Source organism: Rhinolophus sinicus, linkage group LG03 (genome assembly GCF_036562045.2).
Source record: "Rhinolophus sinicus isolate RSC01 linkage group LG03, ASM3656204v1, whole genome shotgun sequence".
In the NCBI taxonomy this organism is placed as follows: Eukaryota; Metazoa; Chordata; class Mammalia; order Chiroptera; family Rhinolophidae; genus Rhinolophus; species Rhinolophus sinicus.
This window is the reverse complement of record NC_133753.1, coordinates 10,012,127-10,039,661: the sequence shown is the minus strand read 5'-3', so window position 1 is coordinate 10,039,661 and position 27,535 is coordinate 10,012,127. Positions and strand designations below refer to the sequence as shown.

General features: G+C 53.2%; 1 protein-coding gene across 4 annotated transcripts in view; it reads right to left on the bottom strand.

Annotated features, from left to right (window-relative positions):
* ITPK1 (inositol-tetrakisphosphate 1-kinase) overlaps positions 1-27,535 on the bottom strand; it is a 153,977-nt gene that overhangs the window by 96,152 nt on the left and 30,290 nt on the right. For 3 of the 4 annotated variants that reach the window (XM_074327020.1, XM_019745416.2, XM_074327024.1), the window contains one exon: positions 21,101-21,125. The exons of the other annotated variant lie outside the window; for it this stretch is intronic. In XM_074327020.1, coding sequence (XP_074183121.1) covers positions 21,101-21,125 — 25 coding nt within the window. The remainder of the gene's footprint in view (positions 1-21,100; positions 21,126-27,535) is intronic. 4 annotated transcript variants of the gene reach the window in all.

The following is a 27,535-nucleotide window of genomic DNA, read 5'->3' as shown; positions in this document are numbered from 1 at the left end:
AGCTCAGAGGACTGTCTGGGCTTTATCTGAGGCATCTTTTCAAGTGCTTTATAAACCACTCCCACATGTTAGCTGTATTTTCAGATTTTATTACTGGGCTTCTAAAAGGCCAAGCAAAGCAGATTTGGTTTCCACTGAAGGTCCTTTATTACACACGCCAGGCATCAGGGGCAGTCTGCTTCTCCCACCAGGATCCCAGGATTCTGGGATCCACACAGGGCTCAAGTCTTGATGTCAGACCCTCGCCTAGGAAAGTCTGGTCTGGGCTGTCCTTACTGACCCTGGGGGTCCTGGTGGGAAGAACAGAACCCCCAGAGACTGCCTGAGAGTGACTCACTGGGCTCGAAGTTCACCTGGCCTCCTGGCTGCTGACCAACCATCTGCGTCCCCAAGCCCATCTTGCTTTCAGTAGAATACCTGACTCCCTGCCTGTACCACCACCCTCCTCCCAAACCAGGCTCCCAAAGGGCTGATGGCTCAGGGACAGGGGAAACTTGCTCCACCTCCCACACCCACGTTCAGTCCCCACTCGGAGAGTAGGCAGTGCCAAAAGGAGCCCCAGCACGTTTTGCCACCACTGCTTAAAACCAGTTGTTCTCAGACATAGCTCTGAGGACCAGCAGCTTCAACAAGCCAGGAAACTTGTTAAAGATGCAAATTCTCAGCCCCCTCAGACCCACTGGTTCAAACACTCTGGAGTGAGGCCACCACCTAGATGAAGATGCCCTCCTGGGGATTCTGGTGACACTCAAGTTTGAGGACCAAGGCTTTCAGCCAGTGAGCCTCACCTTGGCTTCTATCAGAATCATCTAGGGACCCTCAGCGTAAACCAATGCTCAGGACCCCCACCCAGAGATCTTGATTTGATCAATGCTGTCCATCGGTAGTTGTTTTTTTAAGTATTTTAAAAAGAATACAAGGAGCACAGAGGATTTTTTGGACAGTGAAACTACACGGCATCTTACAGTGTACGATGCCAGGATTCAATACTGAAATATACTACAATGGTGGATACAACGCCATTATTCGTTTGTCAAAACCCTTAGAATGGACACCACCAAGAGTGAACCCCAGTGCAAACTACGGACTCTGGGTGATGCCGACATGTCAGTGGAGGGTCATCGCTCTGGTGCGGGTACGACAGTGCGGGAGGCAGTGCCTGTGTGGGGAGCTCTGCACTTTCCACTTAATTTTGCTGTGAACCTAAAACTGCTCTCAACAATACAGTCCAGTCTTTTTCATCTCCCAGGTGACTGTAATTCAGGAGGTCTGTGGAGCCTGGGCTGACAGCGCAGGAGGCAGGCAAGTAAGACAACCAGGCTTCAGAGTCAGCAGGTAAGACCACACAGGTCTGGAGCAATGGGAGAAGATACTAGAAGGAGAGATGTCATACTCGTGCCTGAAGAGCAAACAGATGGGCTGGAGAGGGAAGTAGGGTAGGAAGGGTTTTCCTGAACACACTTGGATGTAGCCCATCCAGCGAGTCATTCAATTCAAACTCTGCTCCCTCCCCACATCCGCCTTCACCCCTCCCTTTGGTGTGTCGGTGAGTCAAGTGCTGGCCTGTGTCACTCCACTTGGAGTCAACCACAGTCCCCACTTTCTAGCAGGTGAACTTGAGCAAGTCCCTATGTGTACCTGCTTTGACCTCAGTTTCCCCATCTGTAAACGGAGGGCAGTAAGAGGCTCGACTGGGATACAGGGCCAGGCGCAGGGTAAACGCACAATAAACGCAGACGGTTATAAACTAGCTGGCACAGACTGGAGCCCATGCCTACCATGTGGAAAACAGCATCCAGACAATGGATATTCTCAGCACCCCCTCTCTGGCTTGGAGGCCAGAGTCAGAGAACAGGGCACAGAAGGCAATCCTGTACCTCCATGCCCACATACCAAAGACAGGCTGGAACCACTGGGACAGAAGCACCCTCTTTCCATAAATGTTAACTGAGTGCCTGTTCCGGGCCAGGGGCTGGGAGTGCAGAACTCACACACCTTTGATTACAGCTCCCTGTCCTGTGAAGGGCAAGGACTTTCCTCGAGTGCTGTCCTCCCAGCAGGGTGGCCTCCCGTGGAGCCTGGATCACCCATGGCAACGGGAGCTTCATCCCAGAGGGGAGCCTCAGAGGGGACACCCATGTCCTGACAGGCTGCTGCTTCAGCACCAACATTCTACAGAGAGCCCAAGGGTACATGTCACCGGAAACAGAACGCCCTCTGCCTCCCAGGGCTTTTTTTGCCTTTTGTTTGTTTTGTAAGCCTTTTATTGCGGTGTAACATGTGACAAGAGGAAAAGCACGTACCACAAGTGAGCAACCTGATGAATATTCACAAACTAACACCCAAGAGCAAGACTGAGAAGAAAACTGTGCAGGACCCCAGCATGCTGTCCTGTCCCCCCCACCCCATACCATCCCCAAAGGGACTGCCTTCCACCCCCAGAGCAGAGCTTCACGGAAATGGGACCACATGTTAAGTGCTCTTCTGGGTCTCACTTCTTTGGCTAAGCAATATGTCCATGGGACTCGTGTGTTCTGCCTGTGGCGGCCATTGGTTCACCTGTCGCTGTACAGGATTCCATCACGTGACTATAACCCAACTTCTGAGGGATCCATTCTACAGCTGACGGACGTTTGGATTGTTTCGATTTGGGGGCCATTACGAACACGGCTGCTTTGAATATTCTCTGGCTACCTTTCGGTGGACACGAACACTCCTCTCTCAGATACACGTCAGGGGGTGAAGGGCTCAGCTTTAACCAAGCCGTGTTCCCAAAGCCCCTGTTCATCTCCAGCCCCTCGCCCTGCTTTACTTGCCTCCCTGTCGCTCTCCCCCGTCTCACTCACTCCATACACTTCACTGTTTTCTGTCCGTCACCCTGCTAGACGCGGCTGCTCCCTGAGGGCAGGAGTCCCAGAGCAGACACTCAGGGAAGAACTGCAGGGCACGTGAGCGTCTGCATTCTCACCTGCACACAGGAGCTCAGGACACCTCGAGGCTCTCCTCTTCACGGCCCCTCCAGTCCCTTCCTCCACAGGTGCCTTTCCACAGCCCGAGGCCCTGTCCTCATTCAGTCCCTAGCCCCAGCTGCCAGTCAGGCCTCAACTGGAGACTGAGAGCCCCGGGCAATTCCTCCCATTCCTAACGAACAATGTTCTTTCCCCGGACACAGCGTCCCGGCTCCTAGGAAAAGTCCAGCCTCAAGTCTTGGCCCTGAGAAGACCAGCTGACCGGAGTGGCATCCCTGAGTGCTGGTGGCAGGTCAAGCCCCCATGAAAAGGCAGGACAGTCAGAGCACCCAGTGAGCTCAGTCAGAGGACAGAGCCGGGGACGGGGGTCAAGCGGCCCCATGGGGCTGGGGCAGGTGAGGCCTCCAGGCCACAGGGGAGCTCTGGTGGGCTGGACCTGACCCAGTCAGCAAAAGCAGAGGGCTTCAAGGAGGAGGTGACTCGGGAGCTGCCTCTTCTGATATGGCTATAGTTCCCCAGAGAGAAGGCTGGGGCGGGCAGTGCAAGCAGTCTGGCACGCGTAAAGCCGGGTTAGGGGTGATGCCCACTGTGGGCAGGGCACAAAGTAATGTGGAAGATGGAGTTAGAGAGATCATGGAGTAGGATGCTGTGGGGACGGAACCACCAGACAAGGCCTCTGGGCTCTGTCCTGAGGGCGCGGGAGCCTCAGGGGTCTCCCAGAGAGGCCACCTGATGGCAGTGGGTGGGCCTAGGAGAGAAGGCACCTGCTGTCTTTTTGAATTGCAGGCTCCGACCCAGCAGGTCTGGGGGAGTACGTGCACTTCCCACAGGTGCCCCCAGGTGCAGTCACTGCTGGTTCCCACACTCAAAGCAGCAAGGGAGTGTGGGAGCATTCAAGAAGAGAATGAAGCAGTGCATCCCTGAGGGACAGGGACAAGCAGGGGTGAGGTAAAGGTGGAGTGGAATCCAGAGCCTTAAACAGCTCACCAAGGCCAGACCTTGGTGCAGCAGCCACAGTTACACTTCACACCACCAGCCCATTCCAGAACCTTCCATAACACCTTGGAGCAGGGCCTCTCCTCCAAACCCTAGACCCCGGCACTGTCATGACAACAGCCAGCAAACACGGGAGCCCAGGCCTCAACACCATAAACAACCCTGACAGATTCAATAAATATAAACGTACTACAGCAATTTGTGGGGAATTTATGAGAAATTAAAAATTCGACTTGGACAATAAACAACCCATTTCAGAATTTGCCCCACTTAAAGTTAAATAAACCACATGCGAACATTTTTTGAGCATGATGTTGCAAAGCTACAAAACAAGGCTTGCCAGGAAGGCTTCCTGAGCCTCCGAAGCTGGGTGCTGCCAGCGAGAGCACATCCGCACGTCTGCTCACCTCACAAGGTGCTTCACAGTTTATAAAGGACCTACACCTATGTTCCCCCATCTGGCCCTCCCAGATGCCACCTGGGAGATGGTGGGGCAAGTACTGTCACCATTATGATGACACGTCTTGCAGTTGACCGAAGCTCAGGGACTTGCCCAAGGTCACACAGCTGGTAGAGGTCAGAGACAGGATGCAAACCCAGATAGGTCCAACGCTAAAACCACCGTGCACATACAAGGCAGCCACGTGTATATTTGCTACATACACAAAAATTGCACCCAAGTGAAGTATGATGCGAGGAGCTGGCTGAATTCTCTAGAAATCTGCCCTATTTAAAGAGCATGAAAGGGGCCTGCTTCAAACAGATCAGCAAATTCACACACACTCCCCCTCCCCCTCCCCCTCCCCTCCCCTTCTCTCTCTCTCCCCCTCTCTCCCTCTCCCTCTCCCTGCCCCCCTCCCCCCTCACTTGCCACCCAAGGGGGCAGGAGGGTTCAGATCCCTGACTCATCGCTGCAAACGTGGCAACTTCACCAGGCTATCTTCAAAATGAAAGAAATAAGGAAACAGAGATGGAGAGAACACGGGGGGCGATGGGGGGAGGGGTTCCACCCCAGCTTTCTGAAGAGTCAGAGATTCACAGGAGGAGAGAGTGACATGAAACCCTAGAGAATCCATCAGGGCCATCAGCTCGTTTCACAAAGAAGGAGCCAGAGCCAGGCCCAGATGCCCGGGGCTCCTGATGCCCTGACCTGGGGCCTCCAGGACCAGCAAGCTTGACTTAATGCCCTCTCCTCCCATGAGTGTCACACAACTTGGGAACACCTGCAGATGCCCTCCTGGTCATTCTCCCCAGACCTGCAGGCTCCTTGACCCAAGTTCCCAGTTGAGTGACACGTTAATCATCTCTTGAGTGACAAACAGGTGGGGGAGCTCTGGGCACGACGTGCCAGCAGGAGCCCTCCCTAGTTTCCAGGTAAGCAGCCCCCACTTTTGATGCAGCCCTAGGGTTGTCTGTCTCCCTGAGACATGGGCACAACGATGGCTGGAGGTTTGGTCACCTCAGGGGACAGGAGAAGGCCTCCTGCCAGGGGCCTAGGTGAACGTCCAGTCATGACAAGAACGGAAGGACCAGCCCCAGGTGGGCCTCAGTCCTACGAGTGGGTCAGTTCCCTCAAAGGATCAACCACAACCAACTGGATGACAGAAAATGAGTCCATGGCACGACGGTCACAGGGGCGTCTGGAAGGGCCAGGCAGGAAAGCCAGAGCTGGGGAAAATGCTGGAGTCTGGGTAGGGACAGAGGACCCTGGGTTCCCCTCTCGACTATTCCAGGATAACACCTCAGTGGGTACAGGACACAACACTGCTCTGTCCTGAGGTCCAGAGTCACAAAGTCGGGGGGAGAAGGGTGCTGGTCACTTCCTGCTGAACCCCCATCGGCTCTCCACGCTGCTCTGTGCCGGGGAGGCTGCCCTGAGGACTGAAGCTCAGGGTTCTGGGCTTCTAGCCGCATTCGGCCCACAGGGGCCACCGGGATCGGAGGGCAAGAGGAGAGAGGGGCTCCTTCCTGCTTCAACAACATGCTTGGGGCTGCCCTGGGGCACGGCCCTGCCCTACTGGCCGAGGAGTCGTCACTGCCCGACACAGCCAGGCTCTCGCTGCCTCTCCAGCCCTATCTGGTCCCTCGCGCTGCCCACACCTCTGCCAGCGGGCCCCACAGGAAAGTCACTTCATCAGAACCACCTGGGGGAGTTCTGCCTCCCACCAGGTCCCGGGCTGAGATGAAGCGGAACACGTCCAGGTGTTGAAACATGACAGGATCAGAACATCAGGAACAAAGGGGCGTGGGAGAGACACGCGCAGAACCACCACGCAGAGTGGGCACGGAGGGCAGGCTGAAAGGGGCACAGGCTGGAACAGGAGGCTCGGAGCAGCGTGGGGCGCAGTGGACCGAGCTTGGGAATGGGGTGACTGTTTTGCTGCAAAGGCCCATGCAAAATATTGGGGGGCTGGGTGCATGGCAGCCTCAGAAAACTCAGAAGGACAGCAGGTTTTTATGGGAAACCAGGGAGGTCTGTTTCACAGGGGGCAGGGTGAGGGGCAGTGAGGTTGGAGCAGAAAGAACCAGGCCATGGGGGTCAAGCCCATCTGAGTTCAAAGAGCACAGTGGTTGGTAGTGGCTAGCTCTGTGACCTTAGATATGTTGCTTAAGCAAGTGACACATCTAAGCCTCAGTTCCCCCATCTGCAAAATGGGGAGAATAAACAGATCCTGCCTCTCAGAGCTATTCTGAGAACTAGCAAGATAAAAGTAAAAATGTCCAAGAAAGATGGGGACACAGGCTCAGCAATGACAAAGAAATGATTCAAAGTCACGTGGTCAGGATTCTCTGGGACAGTGACCCATATCCACACTGGAAAGTCTCCTCTAAAGCCCCTTCCACCAGGGAAGTCCTATAGGGATGGACTCAGGACTGCGCCCAACTCCCCCACTCCAGAAGGAAACCCGACAAGGTGCAAGCCGCTGTTTGATATTCTTTGCAGAAACTAACTTTCCCGTCCTCGGTTCTCTGAATACAAACTGGCAGCCAGAGAAGAGGGACGGCCTCCTAACACACCAGCAGCAGCTACAGCTTACTGAGTGTGAACTTTGTGACAGACTTTGTCCTAAGTGCTGTGACACTCTGTCCTTAAAGGTAGGTGCCCTGACAACGCCCTTCCAGGCAAGGAGGCTGCGGCCCAGAAGGCAAATAAGTAGCCCCCTGTCCTGCTGGTGAACGGGCCACCAGCACTTGTGTGGATAAGGACGGTCCTTTGGCCACTATGTGATGCTTGCCGCTTCTGAGGGACGAGAAGTAGGGGGGTGGCAGCTCCCCAGCCCTCCAGGTGTCTGACAGTCTGAATTTCCCTTTGGCTGGCAAACCACACGTATGTACAAGGAGCAAAGCACCTGAGAGCAGGAGGGGCCCGCGTGGATGGACCAGCCCAGGGAAGCAGCCTGCAGCCCGGCAGGACTGGACCCCCTGGGGACCAACCACCTGCTCACCCCTCCACACTCCCCTCCCTTTCTTTCCCTGGGTCAGGAACACAGGCAGGGCAAAACCCCATGGGCCGGGCTGCAGCCAGGCCCCAGCCCCCACCACAATGGGCAGACAGAGGGGGTCTGGGGCCTGAGTGAGACAGGAGGGGATAGAGGACACATGAGGGAGACATAGATGCCTCCAGAAGGACAAACTCCAAAACGATGGTCCGTTTCCACAGTTCCCTATAATGTTTGGGGTTTTTCTCCCTAAGAAGTACATATTAGTTTTATAAACTGCAAAAACAATAAATGTAATTTATCATTTATATAGCCCGAAGAAATCATCGCAGGTTTGCCCCACTGACATCAGGACCAGATGTTCAACACAACACTATTTATAATAGTGACAAACCAGAACCGTCACCACCATCCACCTGGAGAACTCAACAACTTCAGTCATAGAGGGCATGTGACGTAGCCATTATGGAAAAAAGGCTAAGTAGAAAGTTGCACAAAAGGAGAAATGCTAATAATATGCTAAGTGTATTTGTGGGGAGCATATTACAAAAGGATAACAGTTTTATTTAAAATCTATAAATACAGGTTCTATTTCTACGCACAGAGAAAAACTCAAAGGACATTGCTGAAATGTGCCCACTGGTTATCTCTGGGCTGTGGGTAAACATACTTTGCTCCCAGCAATTACAGACGAGGCTCTTCTGGAAAGTCATTTTCAAACTCCCTCAGGAGGGTCAGAGAATCACACAGGACTGGGGGGAGCTCTGGCCAGCAGCCATGGCCCTTGTCAGCTGTTTGCAGCAGCAAACAGGTCCATAAAGGCCCAGCTGGAGGGTCCCTGGGCTGTGCTGGAACAGACTAACTCATAGTCAAGGCCAAGGCCTGGCTGTGTCACACCTCAGGGTGTTTCATCTTCTCCCCATCAGGGGCTCATTGTCCCCAGCAGACAAATGAGGGCACTGAGCCTGCAGACAGCAAAGTAAGGGGGAGGAGGCCCGCAGCTGGCCTGGGGACACCCAGGTCTCTACTAAGTGAAAGCCTGGAACAGTCATCCTAGAATATCCAGTCAGCACACAACCTTATCAAGCCCTGGGCTTAGGGGAGGACCAGACCTCCCATTAATCAAGTTTAATAAACGTGTGCCCCCCCCACCCCCGGGTATGTCCCCTCTCCTGTGCCAACCTCCCCTCACCCCAGGCCACGCTCCTAGGCTATTAGCTCAGTCCCAAAGGCATCCTTTCCCTTCCAGGCTTCTGATGATCCTGTCAAAACACTGCAAAGAACTTATTGCTACTTGGCAGGGCCTGCAGCAAAAATATTGGCCCGGCAGAGAGAAAGGAGGGAGCCAAGGGCTGCTCCGTGCCAGAAAACCCACCTCTCCCATCCAGCAATTAGACAAAGGGGTGCCTTCAAAAGACCCCTCAAGTGATCTCAGGAGCGAAAACCAGGGAGCTGCTTAGAGGGCCTGATCCCCTTCAGGGAGGCCTTCTCGCCCTCCCTTGCCTCACCTCATTTATCAATCTCGTCCCTATCTGGTAGATGAGCCTCAGAGAGGTTTTGCCACTTGCCCGGGGTTGCACAGCCACAAAAAGGCCAGGTCACCACACTCAGTCCAGGGAGGCAGCCAGCCTCCTGAGCAGAGACGGCACCGGCTTTGCCATCACACACTCTGGAATCCAGTCCCACCTCTGCTTACTGCTCACTCACTGGGCAGCACAGGGCAAGACGCCCGCCAGCCTGAACCTCAGTGTTCGCACCTGGCAAGTGGGGTGCAGGCAAAGCACTAACAGGAGTTCCCCGGGCTGGTTCACAGAAGCCCAGCCCAAAGACACCAAAGCATTTTAGAACTGTCACATGGGCATCGCAGAGCTCTGATGCAATCTTACTGGATGATTACTGCCGAGACAGTAATCTTGAGAACCCAGGAGCCCTGAATGCTACCCCAGGACACCTGACGAAAGCCTCCGCCCCCATTCCCAGCAGACCGCAGAGCACCTCCCAAGTGGCTTCTGTGAAAGTGATGACTGAGCCCTGCTCCATGGCCAAGTTCCCGGGACACAGTGCAAGTCGGGATCTCCTTATAGGGTATGCTCTGAGGCCATTATAGAAAGTTCAAAAAGGAATACTCAGACTGCTGGTTGTGCTGAAAAACAGGCCTGCATGGAAGGAGAGCAACTGGGTCCCTGACGGGGCTGCCCCGCCTGCCACTGAAACAGGATTATCAGAGAACTTGGGAGAAAGACAGGAGCCTGCGGTGGTTCCACGGGAGATCTCAAGGTGAGGGTGAAAGAGGAGAAAGACGGAACCACGTTTCAGCTCTGGGTTCATGAACGTCCGGAAAAACCATGAAATCTCAGCTGCACGCGGAACTCCCAGAGCCTCCCCAGCCAATGAGGAGCTAGCACGCAGAATTTAAGGGGAGCAGGGAAGCCCTCTGCCGCCAGCGTCAGGGGTCAGCGCCCGTCAGAGCTGATGCTTCACCCCATCCTCACTGCACCCAGGGAGATGCAGAAAGAGGGTGGAGTAGGTCAGCCTGTGGCTCCAAATGCACCCGCCAGGGCAAGCTCTGCTCGAATCTCAGCAGACTGCAAGCAGGCTGCACCCATGCATCCCTGCATCCAGGGGAGGGCCTCGGGCTGCCAAGTCCAGGCGGGGACACCTGAGCGGGGACCTCACTGGACCCAGCAGGCAAAGGAGCCATGTCAGCCCTGCTCCAAGCAAACCAGATGGATGGAATTTGCACTGCAGACAGTTCTGGCTTCTTTGCTTTTTCTTTACTTGGGATAACCAATCAAACAACAGAGATCCTTTCATTTTGGCTCCTGTGTCCAGTCATTCAACTGCATGACACCCTATTCAGATGCATGTAACTTGTCCAATTCTAAGTCCAGAGCCTGAGTGTGCTGGACACAGCTAGCGATGGCCCAACACCCATTCCCCATCCTCCTCTTCAGCAACAGAACCCCGAGTTCATATGAGGTGACAGTGTGTCCAGCAAAAAGACCACACTTGCCAGCCTGCTGGCCACCAGGTGTTAGTAGGTCGGTGCAAAAGTAACTGCGGTTTGAAAGGTTAAAAATAATTGCAAACATCGCAATTACTTTTGCACCAATCTAACAGAATGCTCGATTCTGATCAAGGCGATACAGGCAGCCTCTGGGAAGGCCACCTAATGAGAACAGACTCAGGTGGGATGTGGGGGTGTCCTACTGCCTCACTGCCTTCCTCCTACCTGGAATGGAAACACGATGGCTGAGGGCAGCAGCCATCTTCAGCCAGGAGGTGACTTTGAGCCTAGAAGCCAGTGTGAAAGATGGCAGGGCACAAACAGAGAAAAGGGTTCTGTACAACTTTATGCAGCCCCCACACCAGCCCGGGCTGCCTGCTTCCAGCATCTCTGACACAGACAGAAATGGACTCATGTCTTATTTAGGCCACTGTCATTTCCAATCTGCTACGAGCAGCTGAACGCAAAGCCTGATGGCTCCACTGTGAAATGACAGGTGGGCAGGGTGTTGGGAGAACAGCGGCTGGCCAGACAGAAGGGGCTGGAGGTTGGGGTCCAGGAGAGGACCCCAAAAATACAATGTCCTTGCATGAGAGACTCATGGCCGCCATACTTCTGCTTCTCTTCTAGTTCTGCCTTTTCATCCAGGTCAAGACAGAGATCTCCTGTTTGTGACACTGACAAGGTCCTTCAACATTTTAAGAGGAAGGTTCAACCCTCTCCATGTTTTACTCCCCATTCTGAGGACTTACGAGTTCTTCCCTTCTGCGGTGGCAATCTGCTTTCCCCACATGCACTGCCTGCCAGGAAACTCAGCAGTACCCGGGGCGCCTCATGGCACTGCTGCCTGTCAGGTAACTTGACATCGTCCTCTGTGCCTCGGCCTTGGTGTACTTCTTCTATCTTACTAACCTTTCCTTTGGGGAAGGAGTATAGAAAAGCATTCAGAACACCAAAAGCCAGGAACATCCCGAGACTATGAAATTAACAAAAGCAACTCATTTATCTCTTCTGGGAATAGTTAAAATGGCAAGTTAACCTAATAAATTTGCACTTCGTAAGAATAAGGAACTCTCCAGTTCATGTGTACTTTCTGACCTTTCAAAATGGTACTACACAATATATCAACCTGTTGCTGGGAAAAGAAAAAAAACCCGAGACCTCTCCCCCAGCCCCGGCCTTCACGCACTACCCAGGGCAGAGTAAGACCCTCCCACAATGTACAAATACTCTGTGATTCCATCTCCTCCATGCAAAGCCACCATCCGTCAGAACCATCCCATTAAATGTTCACATCTCAATCTCAAAAGTACGAACAGGTTTTTAAACAGGTGTCAGAGAACGAAGACGGGGAAAGGGTATGTCAGAATACGCACGGGGGGGAATGGAGACGTCAACAGCGGTCACTTTTGAAACATGAGATGATGAGACACTTTTCCGATTCCTATGTGTCTGTAATATTTTATTATTTTCCACTGGTTTCCAAAGATTTCTTGATAAGATACATCTAAACAGCCAGAACGCACACGAAGCGGGCACAGCCCCAGAAGCTGCTGTGGTCCACGGCCCTAAGGAGCTTATGGAGAAGGGGGAAGCCCAGGACGAGGTGCACAGGGCATGTAAGGGCCCCGATGAGGGCGGGGAGCTCTGGGCAGGGTGTCCAGGCTTTGAGTGGCCATGAACTTGGTCAGACAGATGGGTAAGTGTCCACCAGATGGGACAGACAGGAAGAGGCTGTGTGGAACGGCAGGCTGGGGCTCTGCACAAGGTGCTCTGAGGGCTTCCTTGCAGACATGGCCTGCCTGGGCGCTCCGGAGCGGGAATCAACTGCCAAGGGTTTTGCGGACACCTCCGAGGACTGTGCCTTCCCTCTGCACCCTGGGCACTGCAGCCAAGCTGTGACAAGATGGGGGCTGGTTTGAGAAAGAGGACTCTAGCACTTGGGCAGCAGACGGGCCCAGACCAGGAGAGAGATCAAATCACCCCAAGCAAAGGAACACACGGAAGCACTGGTTTCGGAAATGATGCAAAACCAGCAGTGAGACATGGAGGTTAAGAGATGGGCCATGGAACCAGCGTGTGGGGCTGCAAGGCCAGCTCCGCCTCCTGCTACCGGCTGAGGGACTGGGGTGAGTTCTCTCTGACTCAGTTTCCTCATATGTAAAGTGGGAATAATCGAAGTTTCTCTATTAAATCAAGCTGATAACAGCACTTCCCTGGATTACCGCGAGGATTAAATTAGTTAATGTAAGGAAGTGCTTACAGAAGGTCCCAAACACAGGAAGGCCGTGCAAGCATTTCCTCCGATCATTTCCCCAACTGTCACGATGAGCACTCAGAGGGGATGCGATGTGAACAGCTCCGCGGGACCCAGTCAAGTGACGCACATCCCGGCTCCCTAACAGCCACCCCAGTCCCAGAGGCTGACAGGACGCCAGCCAGGGCCTTGGGGACCTGCCCCCCCCACCCCCAGTGTGGTCCTTCACTCACTTCCCAGAGACCAGAAACTACCACAGTGCGGGCAGGGGGCAGGTCCAGGAGGCCACGTCCCATACCTGGCAGGGCCCCACCTCACCCCTCGAATCCCACTCAGAAGAACAAGGACACAGACACACACTGAGGCAGGTACAGGTGAACCGACAGGACGGAGATCTGCCTGGAAACCATCCAGCGGGGAACAGGGTCCCCATGAAACGACAGACAACGTGCTCATGTACATCACTGGGGGGGGCACACGGGAACTCATCAAACTACGATCTCCAGTCTGGTGTGTCATGGGACTTTTCCCGTAATTGAAAGTTAAAAGAATAATAATAAATAGCCCTCTGGAGCCGAACTGCCTAGATTCCAGCCTCAGCTCCTCCACTCACTAACTGTGCCACCTTGGCAAGCTAACCTTTCTTTGTTTCAGTTTCCTTGTTTACAGTATGGGGACGACAACAGGACATACCCAACAGGGTTATTGTAAGGAATAAATGAATTAATACATGCCAATCCTAGGACGTTGGCATGCACAAAGCACTGTCAGCCATCATAATGACGAGCCAGCATGGCCGCGTGATGGCCACTCCACCATCTTCACAGGCGCATTCGCTGCTGTCAACACTGCCTGTACCTCCCTGGGGCCCCCCCCCGCCCCCTGCGTCCGGCCCAGGACCAGGCATGGGGACGCTGCAGTAAACAGCCACCGAGTCACTGGCCTGGGACACACTCATGCAGGCACTGCAGGTTGGGGTGCAGAGACGGTCTACACGCCATGGGCGCCACCGCCCACAGGATCCTGATGCCTCAGAACCAGTAACGCCACTTCTAGAAGTCAATCCAAACAGGGACCTGAGATGGGAGCAAACACTGAGGTCCAGAGACGCCCCGGGCAGGGCTGTGTGCAACAGCAAGGCGGAAACCTCCTAGAACTTGAGGCTGCGGAGCAGAGATGAGGGTCCCAGACGCCGGGACACGTGACGGTGGGAAAGTAACACCGTCACCGTAATGGTCATTTCCAAGGTGATTAAGGAGGCCAAGCACATGCGCATCCATCCCCAAAGCGCAGGCTGCAAAACTATGGACACGGAAAAGCCCAACTTGGAGTCACACAATATGTAACAAACAGCAGATTTGTGGTACAGATAGACAGTTTTGAGAGAAACATACCAAAAGAATTGTTTCCATGACCCTCTTTGGGTTTTCATTTTTCAAGCTTGTTTTTATTTTCTGAGATTTCAACAAGGAGCACATATGAGTTAATGAGGAAAGAATAACAGAGATTTTTTTGAACACAGACCCTCAGGGCCTGCTCTGTCCTACGTGGAACAGCTCGGTACTCAGTTGACTCACCGAGCACTCACCAGGGCCACGTCCTACACCCCTCAGACATAAGCGAGTTCTGGCAGCCCGCGCTTGGGGGGAGGGCTCTGCCGGGGAGCAGGAAAGGTGTGGTGGGCAAGGCGACATGTGGCAGGTCTAACAGCACACACGGAAACCTGAGACCGGGGAGGGGGCTGGAGCGGGAGGGGCCAACTTCTTAGCCAAGGAGGCTTCTGGGTCTGAGGCACTGCGCTGGAGGCGCCCACCTCCATCCTGCTCTCCACAGCAAGCTGTGCACCCAGGTGGGCGGAGAACACGCTCCCGGACTTCACGTCAATCACCACCTCGCTCAGTATCAGCCACTGGACCTGAGCGAGCCCCAGGAGGTGGCCCCCAACCCAAAGGACACCCACTGCTTGCACCAAAGCCTCTGCTACTCTAACATGTATCCTGCTTAACTGGGGGTCCAGATCCAGCAGCTGTGGGCTGGCATTCTCACCAGCTCCGGGGTGGTGGCAATGGCCATGGTGACACTGGCAGACCACTCTGGACAACTTCACCCCAGAACCACCTCAAAACAGGCGGCTACTTTCAAAGCAGACTCTGCTTCTGCTCATTCCATTTGCTTCTAACCCTTTCTATCCCTTCCTATTTGCCCATGTTCCTCCTTCCATCTCTGCTTTCCTGTGAAATGCTTACTCGCTACATGCCAACGAGGCCTCTGAAATCACAGATGGAATCCCGAGTCTGTGTGGAATGAACGCAACACGCCCAGGCACCCGGGGGCACAGGCGCCCAGCTTCCCTGCAGGAGCGCTTTTTGCGTTGTTTTCAGGACTTGCTCAAGTTGACTCAGCGACTCAAAAGCTGGGGAAAGAACACCCAGAACTGAGAATTGTGCCTCCCTCTGAAGGCACGCAGGACTGCACGGATGCCGGACACAGTTTCTATTTGCAACAGCAAGCCTAAAAACTCAAGAATAAAAATAAAACCAACAGAACTGAAACCATTCAGTAGACGTTGACAGCACTTAACATCATCTTGTGAGCGTGTTCCCACGCTTGTCCTCCAAAATGTGACCTCTTTTAATAGCTACTATAAACATTTGGTATCAGCAGACCCTAATTTATATAACTCTTCCTCCTGCCCCATGTATTATTATAAAAAAATATGATGATGACCCTGCTTACACATAAATTTCTCTATTTGTTTGTTAAATATATCTCCTAAGTAAATGACTGAGAATGAAAACAATTTTCAATGTTTAAAAAAAAAAGACTCTGCATTTCAAACTTTAAAAACTAAAATCTTAAAAAAAAAAGGGGGGGGGGTTAAGCTAAAATCCACAATAGTTAGAAACCAGAAAAAGGGTGCTATGGGGTGGAGGCACATCCTTTGCACTAGGCAACGATCTTTCCAAGCAACACAGTTCACCTATAGCTGTATCTACTCCTGCCCATAAGCCGCACTGTTCCTAATGAAGGATGAGGAAAAAGAAAAGCATTCCTTGAGCTTCTATCAGGTAGCTTAGATCCCATGGAGAGAGTGTAAGCCCATTTTAAAGATGAGGAAAGTCAGATCACACACAGTCAGAACACAGAATATCCGAAGCTCACGCCCAGACCTCTGGGCTCCTCTGGGAGGTCAAACATACACAAAAACAGTCTACACCCCAGCGGACCCCAGTGACCACATGGGGACATTTTGTGCAGTCAACTTCCCCATCCCGGGGCCTCCCTTCCTGGAGGTGCTGGTGCGCTGTCAGAGGTCAGGGTCAGAGTCACACGTGGGTGCTCTTCAGGGAGGCCCTATACATGAGGTGGTGGCAGGATGGTCGCCATGAGCTCTTTCAGCAACAAGGACGTCAGACACCCCCCCCCCAAAAAAAAAAAAACCACCAAGGCAACCAATATTCCCAAAGACCCTATGCCTGGCTCCAGAGCACCCAGCAGAGGGATCAGATGGAAGGAAGAAAGTTCACAGGTGCCAAACTCTACCTGGACTTCCATTACCTGGAAATAAATTCCAGAGAGGGCACCACGGTCAGTCAGCCAGGGCACCCTGGAGAGAGTGCGGGTGGCACAGGGAACCCAGCTGAGGATTAATCATTTGACACCTTTAAATGCATAACTATTTTTGAACCATGTAAAAATACTACCTAAATAACATTCATTTTTTAAAGCTGAATGGAGAACTCTGCATCTGTAATCCTTGGAGAGAAGCATACTCAGCCACGTGACCTTTCCTCTGGCTCTAAAAGAGGAAGGCAGCTACTGAAGTTCCATTGCCTGCATTCAACACATCTATCTGAACCAGCTTTCTCCCCGCCCCCACTGCTCCACCTCCTGCACCCCGAGTGTGGGAACTGGCCCCTCACTCTGCCTCACCCCCCACATTCACCCAGGCACCATTCCCTTGCTATCTGTCAGCTCAGCACTCCACTACTGCATTAATTCCAGCCAGACCCCACTAGGCTGTGGCCCCAGCCTCCCACCGGAAGACCCAGCTCCTTGCTCTCCAGTCCAGCCTTGTCTAATAGCCTCCCCTGTGCCCTCCCAGTGGGACCTTACTTAACCCCTGGCCTCTAACTGGAGCGTATACCTCTCCCGCACAGAAGCCTCTCAATTGCCCCTGGCCCCTCGAGTGGTCTAGCCCTGCTGCCCTCTCTGGCCTGGCCGCTTGCCAACTCCCTCATGGCCAAGGCCCCAGAGCTTCCAAGCCACTTGCATCCACAGACCCTGCTGCTCAGCCTCTGGGTTTTTCATGTGGCACACCCTGCGTGCAACGACATTCAAATACCTCACCTCCCCGTCCACGCTGGCACCCGCTTTATTCCCTGCCAAGAGGCACCAACCTCCCCATGAGACCTCCCCCCGCACTCCCCCCCTTTAAGTGCTGGCCCCCTGTCCTCACAGGCCCCTACCACAGCACAGACATGCCCTCCAGCCCTCTGGGCTTGCCCATGAGCCCGGGGGCCATCATCACTGCATCTCCAATGCCAGATGCCTGGGACCCAGACCTCCAGAAGCCCAGGGCCCATGGCCCGCTCTCAGGCGTCCTTCTGTCTTTCTCCGTCTTTCCTTTTCTGCTTGATTGTCCGCCACCCGAGTCCCTGTTCTGAATGGTGTGTGAGAAAGGGGGCAAAGGCAGACAAAGAACTATCTTAAGCAAGCAACAGCGCTGGAGAGACAGACCCCAGGCCAGGCCTGCTGCACCCCTGCCCGCCTTGGCGAGCTGGGGGAACATTTGCTTCCTTGCCCGCCTGAGAAACAGCGGCCTCTCCAAAGACCAGATTTCGTAATGTCTGAATTCCCAAGGAATTTGGAAGGAGGACAGTGAATCTATAATCAGCGACAGTACTTCTCACACTTACAGCTTGCTCATTTGCATTTTAAAATAAAACTCCAACCCCCCATCCCCCATGCTAACTGTCATCTTCCTCTGCACTTTGAAAATACCTGGGAAAGACTCCCCAAAGAACACGCTGGAGCAGGGGATGGGGGCGGGGGTGGGCAGGACAATAGGTATGTTGTTCTTTTGGGGTATTCTTCCACCAAATTTACAGCTGCTCTAGAAAGGAACAACGGAGACCAGAGATGAGGAAACCGCACAGGCCAGGCTTCCCTCATTAGCTCCCCCCACAGAGCCGGTCAGAATGGAAAATACTCCCAGGTGGTGCATCCAGAGCCCCAGGTCCACCCCCCTACACCCCTAGATTGCAGATGACCCAAGTGGCCAAGGAACGTTTCCTCCTCCCAACAAAGGCTCACTGGGCAGAGGAGCAATGATGGCTCTGCCATGCTTGGCCTTGGTCATTTTAGCACCAGCTGTTTCAGGGGCAGCAGCGGGAGGGCCTGGGGAGCAGGTCGAGCCTAAGTCCAGGCTGTGGCTTTGGATCTGCCTCTCAGCCAGGCTCTGTCAGGTGGATGAGGCTCATTGCCACTAGCCATGTTCACCCTGTCCTCCTCCAGGAAGCCTTCCTGACTTACCAGGCTGGGTCAGGAACCTCCTCTGGGACCATGCCAGTGATCGCCACCCACCTTGGCCTAGGACTGCCAATTACAGATCTCAGAGCTGAAGGGACCTGACCTGGGCCTGTATGAGTACCCAACATCTGCAGCCTGGTACATAGCAGGCACCCAGGAAAGACTGATGAATGCTGCTGCAAAGAGAGATCAGTCGGCCCAATCCATAGCTACCAGCTAGGAGGGGCCCTCACCTCAATGGCGGAGTGAGGCCAACTGTTAACACCTGGAGCAATGCTAGAGTTGGGGGGTGGGGAGGCCTGTGCAGCCAGCATCCTTATTACAATAGTACAGAGGAGGACACTGAGGCAAAGAGCACCTGCAGACCATCATCGCCATGACAGGTACCTGTGACCATCACTGTCATGACAGGTAGCCCCTCAGCGCATCCTGGCCCTGTGTCCTTGGCTCCAGCCTGAGCCCCAGAACTAAGCACAGAGCAGGACCTCCACCGCTCCTGCCCCTCCTGGCCTCGGCCTACCTGGGGCTTCTCATACTACGTGAGCAGAGAACGCTAAGTTTTCCTTATTTTCAAGCATCCCTGTCGTGCTGGGCGGCCTGCGGGGTCTCTGGTCCCGCTCCCCACAAAAGAACACAGGACATGGTGAGGCCAAAAAGGAGCACCCACGGAGCCATAGATGGGGAGTCATACCACTACAGTCTCGCTGGTGGCTGGGTTGGAGACACAGGAAGCAGGAGCCACACTATCTGCAACCCGCACTTCACCACTTGCAGGCTCAGCCACCATCTTCTTGCTAGCCCCCATTTTCTGCTAGTGTAGCCACGGCACTTGTATCAGTGGCCAGTGGCTCACTGGTTACAGCTGACAGCCAGCTAGCCACAGCTGACGGCCATCTACTACACAAGTGAGCACCTTTCCATGTGAGGGTGAGAGCCTGGAAACCACTCCTGGCTCTGTCCCCACAATCCCTTAGCCTAACAAGCCCAGGTCAGGGAGGCCTGCAGACAAGCCCACTGCCAATGCCTTCCTGGGTCTCAGCAGACACACAGGCCCCAGCGAGGGGGCCCGAGAGCCAGGCGCTTTCCCTCTCTGAGCTGGTACCTGCCTCAAAGCCTGGTTTTGAAAAGTAAATGGGGTAATGTTCTAAAGCAGTGGCCTTCAAACCAAACCCCCAAAATAAATGTTTAAAACTATGTTTCTATTTGCACATTTTCAAGTTGACATCTAAAATTTCTCATCCTAAGTTTAAATACTTTAGAGGATGTAATTTCCAACATATTGTAAATATTAACATTTCAGAATAAAACTGTTACTGTTTCTCTTTTAAATGGATCCAATGGAATCTAAATATCACAGCAATTTGAGATCCACCATCATCCATCTTAAAATTACTCCTCTTAAACACCTGGCGTGTTTGCAATGTTTCCTTTGCCTCCTCCAATTTCCAGTCCACATCGCTCGGTGGTATTTCCACTATCGCTGTTTTACATTTAAAGGCAAAAAAAAAAAGTGTATGTTTAATTTGCTAATTTCATGTGGCCATAAAGCTCTAAGTGGCAAAAATTTCTTCTAGACAGATTTATTATCAGTTACTATTAGTACGTAATTGATCAATACGACAAAAATGTATTACAGAGATGTATAAGTAATAAGCATAAAAAAATTAAACCTTGTTAGAAATGCATCTCAGAAAAGATGAATGGGAATTTTTAAAAATTGTTTCATACATCCACAGATGGATTTTACCTATTGCTAGAATAAGGCAGAGTTTATTATCAATTCTCTCTCTCTCTTTCAATTTTTAATAGATGTAAGTGCTGAAACCACTGATCCAAATAAATAAGACGGAATGGAAAGAGATTTACCAAAGCACATTCTCTGAATTCCTTCAGAGGTATTTGCTGAGAATTACAGTAATTTATTATAAAAAATCATGTTTAATGTTCTCTCAGCTGACAACTCAATCAGGTCCTCTTTCAGTTTCACTGCAAGGGAAGAACTAGAAGCACCTCTCTTGCCCCAGGATCACAATGAGCAGCCACATGATGCCCAGGGGGGTTTTATGCCCTGCATCACACACCTGCCTGTGGATAATGAGAGCATGTGGTTCTTTCTATAGATGACCAGCTTCCTGTGTGCCAGGCACCGTACCACCTGCATTAACTGAATTAACTCCTTTAGTCCTCACAGCCATCCCAGGGGACAGGCACTACTAGTAGTAGTAGTAGTAGTAGTAGTCCCATTTTACAGATGGGAAGACTGAGATACTGAGTGGTTAGGCAACTGGCCTGAGGTCACACAGCCAGTACAGTGAACCCAGGCGTCTTGCCCTGCCTCTGTAGAGATGGGAGGGAGGGTCAATATGAATGGGCTGCTGGGATGGAGAGTTTGCAAGCTCCTCTCCAGGTCAGCTATAGGAACAAGCACATGAGGAAAACGAGGGGCTACAAAACGGACTTCTTAAATGTGCTCCCACCACCACCATGAAACAGTAACATACAAATGCTTCTTTCAAGTAAATGCTATCAATGCTGGCACCCCAGAGTACCCAATAAATGTGAAACGCTCATACTGTTCCTATTGCCATTAAACAGCAGAAAGAGAAGTAACTCCCATGACAGGGACAAACACCGCAGATGTTACCTGCCCACCCTCATCCCCACCAAGAAGCCCCACCTCTTCCCCAGCCAGCTCTTTCCACGGACAAAGCCCCAGGAACTCCACAAACCTGAGAGACCATCAGCCCCTGCCTGTTCCCTGCCAGGGAGGAAATCACGGAGAGTCCACAGGGAAACGTTAAAAACAAGGAGCATGAGAAGAGAAGCCAGGTGCCCAGGAGAGATGAATGCTAGAAGGCCCATGGGCCTGAAAGATGGGGAGGGCGTGGCCCGTACTCACCTGTACGACTTCTATCCCTCGCTTCCTGTGGAGGAAAACAAAGAAAACAAAGGTTACTCGGCAGTCAGGAAGCATCCTTCCAGAACATTCACTACAGCCAGCTGAAGGCAGGCGGGTAAGGAGAGCTGGTGGCTGCCCCTCTCAGGCCATGGTCCCCAGAACTGCCTCGTTCTCAAGGGGAAGGTCTATGAACTCCAAGCCAGTCCTCAAAGTCAGCTCCTGGGAAAAAAGAGGGTTGGTTCCCCAGAGGGACTTGGCCAGAGTCCTACAGAGCCCCAGCTTATTGCCCTCACAGCCAGCTGCGCTCCTCTCCAATCCCGGGGCCAGGCCTTTGTTGGCACAGTACCGGCCTGGGCTGCGGAGACCCACCCCACCACCATATTCACCACCAGCAGCTGGCTGCACACTTGGCCTGGCCTTTCAGGTCTGCCCCAGCCTGTCACACTCCAGCCTATCCACTCCTCCCCCCCCCACCCCGTGCAGGAGGCCCCCAAACCCTTCGGTCCTGCCCCGGCTGCTTGTCCATTCCTGACCATCTCTGGCCCCCTGTGACACCTCTCCCACCCTGTGACTCTGGTTCAACCATCATGGCCCTCACAAATATCCCCCAGGCCTGAGCCTGGTATCCCTCTGTCTCCCCCACAATCCCATGGCCACTGTTTCCAACACTCATGCCTGACTCACCCCAACCCATTACAGAGCCTGGGTGGGACAAAGGCTCCCTGCCGACTCCTCCACCTGTGCCTCCCCCACCCACATTCCTTACTGCAAGGAGTTCTGGGCACAGGGGTGTGGCTTGGTCCCCACTTTCCACTCAGCCTTTAGGATCCCGCTCCAACAGAAGCAGCGCCCCCCAGAAAGCCAGCCCTGACCCACCACGCCCTCTCCCCCAGAATGCTCGTGGGGACTCAGGCCTGTGGCCATCGGGGCCCATTGTTCCGGAATTCTGATGGGTTTTCACAGGGGGCAGAGTGCTAGGGAAGGCACTGCAGTATGGACTACAGATGGCATGCCAACCGCCGTGCCCGTATGCATTTTCCTGCAAGAAAGGCTGGGCATCCCACAGACCCTCAGGAGTCTATGGCCTGGATGGAGTTCACTCGCCCGCACTCTGGCAGGGACTGTGGCAGATTCGATTGTGTGTGTGCTCCATGCCCAGCCACGGGGCTCGCCTGGCATACAGACACTCCCTAAACAGAAATGTGCAGACCATAGCTCAGTTCCTGTGCCCAGGCTGGGCCAGCACCCGGAGCACAACAAATGCAACGGCCATGGCTCAGAGAACAGGTACCGTCACCTCACACGGCACAGCTGATGGGACACCTATGGTACCAATTTTACATGTGTTGGTTTACTCATTCACCGTGTTTCCTGGCGCCTTCTGAGAGCCCGGCACAGAGTGGAACCTCACAAGGAGCCACTACATGAGTCCACAAGACTGAGCAAAGAGCGCTGACCAGGTCACACTGTGGGGTGTGCCCAGCCGCCCGCCCCTCGACCCCCAGCACATCCACAGAAGCCCCTGCCCTGCAGAACCCAATTTGAAAATCAGGGTAGTTGATTCGGGGATCCTTGCCATCATGCAGCTTCTCTGGCTCTGGAAGGAAGGGTGGCCAATCACCATCCACTTCCATGATTTCATGAGGGAACAAACTGAATACAATGGCACAGCCCTGGGCCACCAGAGCCCACGGCAGAGGGAGAGACTGCCTCAAAAGGAGCCTGTGCCACACCGTCATCCGCTCACAACCCACATCATCTCTGAGCCCTGGGGACACCTCGGAGCCCCTTGCCTCATTCCTACGTTGTCCTAGCCCCACCTAAGCGTCAGTGGCAATGAACTACCAAGGTCACTCGGCACGTGACTACAACTAGCCAGGTTGGGCTCAGTGCCATTTCCTCATGCCGGCCCCTACTCCTGGATGGAAACCTTCAACAGCTGATGGCGAGCCCCCAGGGGAGCCCCAGGTGACAAGACTGGGACCGCACAACTGGACAGACGCGGACATTGAAGGAGACAGACGGCATGTGTACGTGACCCACACCAGGTGCAGAGGGCGTCCGCTGGGCGCCCAGGGCCTGAGCTGCCTGAGTGAATCCTCGCAGCATTCCGGTTATCCCTGCGTGGCTGGCATTCTCCTTGTGAAACCAAGGGCAGTCATTTCCACTCTGTCCACATGTGACATCATTCCAGACAGCTCTCCCTCCCACAGTCCTAAAAACAAACAGCTCTCTAACTTTGAAAACAGATGGAACAGGAACATAAAAGAAACAAAGTAATCTTGAGGACAGACAGGCTGAAAGCCTTAAGTAGAGTTGAAGGGAACAGGATAAATTACAACTCTGGCAGAAAAGAGGGGGCTCAGCTCCCCTTTCAGTTCACATCAGGCCACACCTTGCACCAGACTCCCTCATGGTGTGGGGGCTCAGGCGCCCGGGGCGCTGCTGCTGGCTGCTGCCCCCCGCAGCCCCCCGCAGCTCCGAGGGAGGGGCTGTGAGGGCCCATTACTGGATGAGCAAGCTGAGGCCTGTGGACTCGAAGTGTGGGCCCTGGCACGAGGCACCGAAACGGGAAAGCCTGGTCTCCATACTCCAGGGCCATGGTGGAACGGGGAAACGAGGAGGGGGCAGGTGGAAAAGCACGCTCCCTCTGGCGGTGCGATGGCGTGCACACCACCGCAGCCCGCTGAGGAAAACAATGTAAACCTGCCGGGCTCCCTCCCTCATCAGAACTTCTGCAGGCCGGAAGTACCCACAGCCTTCAACTCCCAAGCAGCAGGCTCCTCCAATCCAGCCATGTGCAGGATCACGAAGGGGGAGAGGGAGAGGGGGTGAGGGATGGAGGGAGGCAGGTGGGGAGAGAAGGGAAGAGAAACCAGAGCTAGTTGTCAAGTGATTAACTGTTCCTCCTGGAAACCCCAACTCCAGGACCAACCCGCCCCCCCCAGACACGCTCAAATGTACAAAGCGCTTCAGGCTGTGTCTGGTAACTGACGTTTGGTCACAGGAATAGTATGCAACAGCTAAAAGGAATGAGGAAGTGCTCCAGGTACCCACCCGTTAGGCGTAAATTATCTCTTAAGACACTGCTATGGGAGAATGCCAGGTGTAAAAAAGCCCTGTGTGCTGCATACAGTTACTTAGGTTAAAAACAACATCCAGGACCAGATGTGTGCACAACATCCAGTACACAGAAGGAATCTAATTAAAGGGTACCACAGAAAAATGGTCGCAGGGTGGCTTTGTGTCAAGGGCGAGTACGGCTGGGGTTAGGTAAGACTTGCTTTTCAATGTGCACTCTCATGCATCTCTTGAATTTTGTGCCATGTGCCTCTAATATAGTCTCAGAAACTAGAGGAATAAAATTTTTTTAATTATCTCTTAATAGGTAAAACTCTAGCTGCCAGCATTCCCAATGCCTGGCAAAAAGTAGCTGCCTGAGAATGGCACGAATCAACTGATTGATGAAGTGAAGCAAAGAGCCCAGGTTTTATCTAGAAAAGCTTCCAAATTCTCCTCAAAGAGCAGTGGAAATAACACCCATTGCAGGGCCATCGGAATGTCGTGCCCGGGAACATTAATTCAGATTCTAAGCCCATTTAAAGACTCCAATACCTGGAAAACAGACTGGGAGGGAACACACTCCAGTGGTAAGTGTGACTGCAGCAGTCAAGAGATGTGTGTGGCTTTTCTCCCCTTTATATTTTCTTCTGTTTCCTAGTTTTCTACAATGAGCATAAAGATGTTAGCACCAAAATCACAGAAAAAGTAACAATAAAAGTTAAATAATTAAAGAATTGTGTTAAAAGAATTTTATTAAAAACCTGCACCTGGAGAAGAATTTTACAGGCTCTAAAACTCTTGTTTTCTTGATAAATATTGCATTAACAAGTTTTAGACAGAGGTCTACCCCACAACTCATAACTATAAACCTGTTTTTCTGAAAACTGGATAACTTTGTTAGGGAGGATCCATTTTGCAAAAAGACCCCCCACCCCAAATCCGAGGATAGAGGGGAAATTAAAATACTCATTTACAAAACAAACTATCCTTTCAGGAGAGAAGGGAGAACAATCTAAGAAGGCTTCAGGGTGGAGGCTGCATTTGCCACTTGAACAAAAACTGAAGGGAAACTAGGGACAGACATTGGGAAGTTAGAGGAATAACATAAGGAGTACCTGCTTCCCAAGATGTCTGGGGTGTGAGAGCATAAGACCCATTGAGAGGGCAGGCGGGCGATGAGTAGACAGAAGATGTGGGCACGTGCCAGAGGCCAGAATGTCACAGCTCAGCGTGGTCTTTACTCTGTGGGCCAATGGGTCCCAAAGGCCAGGGCTGATGGCTACAAATCACCACTGGAGCTTGTCAAAAATATTAATTTGAAATCTAGTTCTGAAGACTCTGTCTGATTCAGGTGTAGGGGTGGGGTCTGGGAGGGGTTCAAGGCTTGTCAAGCACCCAGGTGTCACTCAAAGGCAGCCAGGTATGGGAATAGCTGCTAGTCCACCAGGACCAGCTCCTTGAGCTGCCGGAAGCCAGACCAGATTTGCCCAGGGTTGGGGGCTGTCATTCAGGGGCAGCCTTCCAGGTCTTGGGGACCCGAGGAAAGGACAGAAGTAGACATTGCTGCGATGCTTACACTCTGGGCACAGCAAGCGGGGGCCCCACAGCAGCACCAGGTGATGGCGGGATAATGCGTCTTCCCAGAGGCTGGTAACTTCTCCATTTTTTCATCCATGGTAGTGCCAGGAGGTGGTTAGAAGCCCAGGACTGAGCGGGACAGACAGTTCCTGAACTCTCTGGGCAGCAGGTATACATGGAAGTGGGGTGTGTCTCCCAAGAGGAGAACATGGAACCAGATCCAACTGTTCCTTGTGTCTCTGTTTACTCACCGGTCAAGTGAGGAGAATCCTGGAACCCACCTCATAGGGCTGCTGGGCCCACACTGGGACTGCAGGCTCTGCCCTGCCTTCCTGCCTTTCGGAGCCGCCCCTCCTGTCCCATGTGACTCTGATGGGCATCAAACAACTGAGGGGCTGCAGCCCCTCCAGGAATGGTCACCCAGCCTGGCTCCTCAGGTAACTGCAGGACGGTGTGGAACCTGAGCCAGGCCACTCCTGATCCTTCCCAGGACAGGTCCTGGGGGGCTGTGAGTAGCACAAAGGCACAGCCACCACTGCCTGTGTGCCCAGACTTTTGAGAAGGAGGCCGCGCCAGGAGGAAAGACCAGCAATCTCTTGTTGGAGGTCAAGGCCCTGATGGAGATGGCCTGGAGCCTATCTTGTCTGGACCTTCAGCTGCGGAATGTTGCAGAAACCAGTTCACACTTGAGGTTCTGTCACTGGCCGCTGTCTTACTTACTACAGCAGGTCCTCAGTAAGTGACAGCAGCTACCACGTCCTGACGATGACAGAAATTACCCTGGGTGACCCTGAACAAAGGGAAAGGGGATGACAAAGGAGCCCAGTGAAGAGGACCCCAAGCAGGAGGAAAAGAGCAGGGTCCCGGAAGCCAGGGAGACAGGACCATCAAGAGGGAGAAGCGTCCACAAGCCCACACCACAACAAGGTCACATAAGGCCTCAGGCACGGCCACAGGATATGGTGTCAGGAAGCTTAACACTGGACACCTTGGGAATATGACCCCATCGAGCAGCAGGCCTGTCTCACAGCAGAGCCCGTGACAACTAGCAGCAGACACAGGATGGATTGCTGAGTCATCCTGGGTCTCAGCTTTCACATCTGTTAAATGGGTATGGCCTTTCCGGCCCAAGAGGTAATGAGACCCAAGGGCTGCAGGTAAATGAAGCACATGCAGATGAATCAGCAGGAGCAGGAAGAGAGGGATAAGCTGAGACACAGAGGTAACCCTGACCAACAAGCAGAGACAATCCAGTGGCAGGTGGGAAAATTCCAGCTCGGAGAGGTAGAGCAGCCACCAAAGAAGAGTGAAGTTCATAAAAGTGGGGCCCTTGGGTTCATCAAGAACTGCTTTCCCGCAAAACGAAAGGCCAGGGGCCGGCCCAGTGGCTCAGGCGGTTAAAGCTCCATGCTCCTGACTCTGAAGGCTGCCGGTTCGATTCCCACATGGGCCAGTGGGCTCTCAACCACAAGGTTGCCGGTTCAAGTCCTCGAGTCCCACAAGGGATGGTGGGCTGTGCCCCCTGCAACTAGCAATAGCAACTGGACCTGGAGCTGAGCTGCGCCCTCCACAACTAAGACTGAAAGGACAACAACTCGAAGCTGAACGGCACCCTCCACATCTAAGATTGAAAGGACAACAACTTGAGTTGGAAAAAAGTCTGGAAGTACACACTGTTCCCAATAAAGTCCTGTTCCCCTCCCCCAATAAAATCTTTAAAAAAAAAAAAATGAAAGGCCAAAGGCCCTTGCCTCCCACCCAGGCACAGCTGAAGCAAGCCACCCCTGAAAAGGA